Here is a 4,548-nt window from a genome sequence, read left to right on the forward strand (position 1 = left end):
GTGGGCCCCATCCAAAAACCGGGGGGGGGGGGGGGGGGGGGGGGGGGGTGGGAGTTTAGTGAGGGGAGGATGGTTGGTCTGTAAATCCTTGTAAAACAAATCCATACGTATAGCATTTTTGCTTTCTAAATACACATTGAAATATTTCAATGTGTGTTTAGAAAGTTTCAATAAAAATATATATTTTTATTTTGTTCTTTCATGAGAGGCACAGGTTTGCTTCTGCAAGAGGTACTCTTAGAAAAAGAAAAAAACGGAAGAGGTACGGATTTGCTTCTTGTGAAGGCACGGGTCTGGGTTTGGGAGAGGCACAATTATGCCTCTCAGAAAGGAAAAACATGTTTTTTTTTTGTTTCTACAAAAGGCACAGATTTGTTTCCGCGGGAAGTACTGTGGTGCCTTCCGGAAAGGGAAAAAAAACATGTTTCCGGCGACGATCTTTTCTACAGATTTTTTTGAGTTTTTTCCTAAAAAAAGTTCATAGAAACCTATTAACATGAGATCTAATTTTAAAGATCTCAACGCGAGGAATCCAATGATGAAAACGGTTTAGAATTAGATGTAATGTTCAAGAGATAAAATGTTTTAGAAAAACAAATTTATGAAAAAAGAAGAAAACTCATAGGTTGTGACAAATGATGCGCATGCAGTGCGCCACTTGTCAGCCCAAGAAGACTGGGATGATCTTTGTAAAGAGTATACCTTAACTTAACTAGTGATTTCACCGAAAACATGGCAAAACAATATAAAACACACACAAAACCACCGGGAAGCTAACAGACGCCAACTTGGGCCGCGGCCCAGGAGCAAGCACCCGCAGCCGTGACGCCTAGTATTTGATGCTTGGTCTTCAAAAATATAGATGGACAAGAAGTGCCTGAAACATTGGCGCTCATGGAAGCTTTAGCTCTATCATATGATCTATACATACAAACGATCTACGTGGCGTCTGATTATAAGAGTGCAGTTAAAGCTATACAGGAGGGACCTCGGCACTGTATGGAGCTGTGGCGCATGAGATCAAAGGGCGCTCGAGTTATTTTACTTTTTGTTTTATTAGACATGAGTTTAGAATCTTGAATGTTGAGGCCCACAAATTAGCAAAGCATGTTTTAACTCTAAGGACCAGTCGCTATATTTGGTTAGGCCATCCTGAAAATCTTTCTTCCGTCCCTATAAACTGTGTGACGGTTCATTAAAGTTTTATGAGTTTCCCTAAAAAAAACTATTTGACACGTGCTCATAAAAAAAAACTATTTGACGCATGTGAGCGGCGTATGAGATTGGCCGATTGGGACCTCTCATCTTTTTTCGAGGGTATTGGGACTTCTCATCTACAACAGCAGTTGCTGTTTCTCAAACCCTAACTCTCTACAGAAAATACATACCAGTTGGATCCGTATAGTCAGTCCAATTGGCGCTGGGCCTTTGGCAGGTGGTGGTCGAGGTGATCAAATACCAGACTCATTCCAGGACGAAGTCGCCAGTTAAGAATTAACTTTTGCAAAGGTCACTTGATCTTCTCAGATACATGCCGCTTCTCTTTTTTCATAGATTTATTTATCCAAAACATTTTGTCTCTTGAACCCGCGCCCAATTCCCGAACCGTTTTAACCGTTGAATTTCTCGCGTCGACGATTTTCGAAACTAGATCCATGTTAATAGGTTTCAGCGAACATACTTTTTACAAAAACCTGGAGCCGGAAGCATGTTTCCCCTCCCCCCCCCCCCCCCCCCCCCTCCAATAAGAACTATGCTTCTGGTAGAAGCAGCTCTGTGCGTCAACGAAAAATAAATTTGTGCTTCTCATGGAAGCATATATTTTTCCCTTTTCGAGAAGCACAACTATGCTTCGCGCGGAAGCAAATATGTGCTTCTTGTGAAAGCACAATTTTTTTCACAAGAAGCATCGCGGAAGTAAATCTGTGCCTACCTGAGAAGCATTGCATATTTTTTTCTTCTCTTTCCCAGTTGTGCTAACAAATATGTGCTTCTTGTGGAAGCATGTTTTTGCCCCCAAAACACATTTGTGCTTCTTACGGAAGCAAATATGTGCCGCCACGAGAAACAAATATGTGCTTTCTGTGAAAGCACATATTTTGCCCCAAAACACATATATGCTCCTCGCAGAAGCAAATATGTGCCTCAACGAAAAGCAAATTTTGTGCTTCTCATGAAAGCACATACTTTTTCCATTTTCAAGAAGCACAGCTCGTGGAAGCATAATTTTTTTCATGCAAAAAAACTCCATGATTTTTGTCTGCTCCAAAACCTAGGAAAACCCAGATAAAACAAAAAAAAAGCCATCAACAACCCAAAATCCGTATAGAAAACAATTTTAAAATTAGGAGGGAGCGCCCAGCATGCGACATGTGATGGCAGCTAGGCGTGCCCACAAGGCACAAAAAATGACCTTTGAAAGTCCCCGCAGGGGATAACCTTTAGTTAGTTGTTCTCACTTCAAGGAGGTGGTCAGGTCAGACAAGTTCGATCAGGCATCCAACCAAACACTACCCTATGCCTCATGCCGTTCGGCCCACAGTGACCATGCGAAGGCTTGGAGTAGTGATCAGCCATGACAAAATAGACAAAAAGTTTCTAGGACTCCCGTGGCTCTGCCGAAGGCTTCAAGCAGCTTGGAAATGTATTCGATGCATCCATTTTTCTGGCACTACCGGTGCACCAGTGACACACTTTAAAACGTTAATAGCTCATTGACAAAACATGAACCAATGTTGTCAGAAAATTTCAAATCGAAAATCGAAACATAGCTTGAGATTATATGCGGAATTTATTATCAATAGTGATAATGGATCAAATTCAAAGCCCAACTTGTGTTATGTATTATTCAATATCGAATTTTTGTACCCTAAGCTATATTTCAAATTTGATTTAAAATTTTGTAACAACATGGGTTGATGTTTGATATTTTTTCTAGAAATTTTCAAACATTTTGAAATGTGCTACGGAAGTTCGATGCAACGGTGACACCACGAGGGTGGGTGCACATATATTCTTCCCTCTTGGGGCTACGGTGTAGGTGGATGCTGGAGCCACCGCTCCAAAACACACAGAATCACACACACAGCTTCTTGCGTTCTCAAACACTGATCTTGCAGCTTCAGTTTCGTCCACCGCCGGCAAGAAGGTATGGCGGGCGCGTCCTCGTGGTCGTCGTCCTGCTCGTGCACGTCGTCGCTCGGCTCCTTGGACGACGACGACGTGGTCTGCGTCGTGAAGCCGGGTTCCCCCGGGGCAGCTGCAGAAGGCAGCGTCAAGTTCCTGTGCAGCTACGGGGGCATGATCCTTCCACGCCACCCCGACGGCGCGCTCCGCTACGTCGGCGGCAACAACCGCGTCCTCTCCGTCGACCGCCCCCTCCAATTTCACGGTAAATGCCTGTACCAACGACGCCTCCTGCTGTCCATTGATCGTGTCCGGTACTCCGCCCAGTTCAGCTGTTTGACTGTGGATCGATCGATCACTTCAGAGCTGCAACGGAAGCTGACGGACATGTGCGGATGGGAGGCGGTGAGCCTGCGGTGCCAGCTGCCGACGGAGGACCTGGACGCGCTCGTCTCCGTCACGACCAACGACGACCTCGGCCACCTCCTGGAGGAGTACGACGCCGCCAGCAGGGACCGGCTCCAGCCGCTCAAGATAAGGGCGTTCCTGTTCCCAAGGGCCAAGACGCCGCCGCTCTCGCCGTCCACCCCGTCGTCCAGGCCAACGCCGTCGTACGTCCGCCACCAGCACCACCACACGGCTCGCCCCCCTCCGGCTCGTGTGCATTCGGGCCACCGGCGCCCGCACCAGCTCCTGCTTCTCCACAACGGCAGTTGGTTGCAATAACAGCGGGATTAGCAGCAGCGTGCTGGTGTATCAGCTTGGCAATCGTGAGATCGTCCATGGGGCGCTGTGCCGCTGTCGCTCAACGGATTGTAAGCCCTGCTTTGCTGTAACAGACTTATTAGCTTGGCTTATTTTAAATAAGATTCAGAGTCTGTCCAAAAAAGAGAAGTATGTGTAGGAGTCGTTCTTTCCTTTCCTTTTCACTTTTTTCGTGATCAAAAGTGTGGATAAGTCCCGGAAACCAGCAGGACAGACGCAAGGGCGATAAGGTTCGTTGGGCGGATTACGCAGCCAGCTAGCCTGTCTCGTCTCTTTCTGACTTCATTCATGTCTTGTCCGGCTAGTTTTGTTCCATTCCGAATCTCGAGTGTTCCTTCCGCGCGATATGTGGATGGAGTGACACGCTACGCCACTCGAGACCGGCATAACCTAGCGCCCTTGGAGGCCGAAATCACTGTTCTGATCTTGTCAGAACTCTTCATCACTCGTCCATGAAATTATTTTACAAAATGACATTTTTTGAAAACTTCATAAACCATGGCGTTTTAGATGAACATGAAAACGCCAAACAGGCCATCAACCAAGCCAGCATTGCTGCCTTGGCCCACGGTCAGGCCTCGCTGGCGTTGCAAACTGACGTGGCAGGCTTGAAACGCCAAGGCCCATGGCATTTCTGGGCCTCAAACGCCAAGGCCT

The 4,548-nt window shown here is 46.5% G+C and overlaps 1 protein-coding gene across 1 annotated transcript; it reads left to right on the plus strand.

The window, feature by feature from the left end:
- Positions 1-2,919: 2,919 nt before the first annotated feature.
- LOC109765090 (RAF-like serine/threonine-protein kinase PRAF) lies at positions 2,920-4,176 on the plus strand. Its single transcript, XM_020323876.4, has 2 exons — positions 2,920-3,391; positions 3,491-4,176. Exons 1-2 carry the CDS (start codon positions 3,151-3,153, stop codon positions 3,850-3,852), a joined length of 603 nt encoding a protein of 200 aa, XP_020179465.1. The 5' UTR covers positions 2,920-3,150; the 3' UTR covers positions 3,853-4,176.
- The last annotated feature ends 372 nt before the right edge of the window (positions 4,177-4,548 follow it).

The sequence above is a fragment of the Aegilops tauschii genome, chromosome 6 (genome assembly GCF_002575655.3).
Source record: "Aegilops tauschii subsp. strangulata cultivar AL8/78 chromosome 6, Aet v6.0, whole genome shotgun sequence".
Classification (NCBI taxonomy): Eukaryota; Viridiplantae; Streptophyta; class Magnoliopsida; order Poales; family Poaceae; genus Aegilops; species Aegilops tauschii.

Excerpts from the sequence above, each read along its gene's own strand:
- LOC109765090 (XM_020323876.4), top strand. The coding sequence starts at position 3,151 with ATGGCGGGCGCGTCCTCGTGGTCGTCGTCCTGCTCGTGCACGTCGTCG. Across the intron at positions 3,392-3,490 it reads CCGCCCCCTCCAATTTCACG|AGCTGCAACGGAAGCTGACG; the intron begins GTAAATGCCTGT and ends CGATCACTTCAG.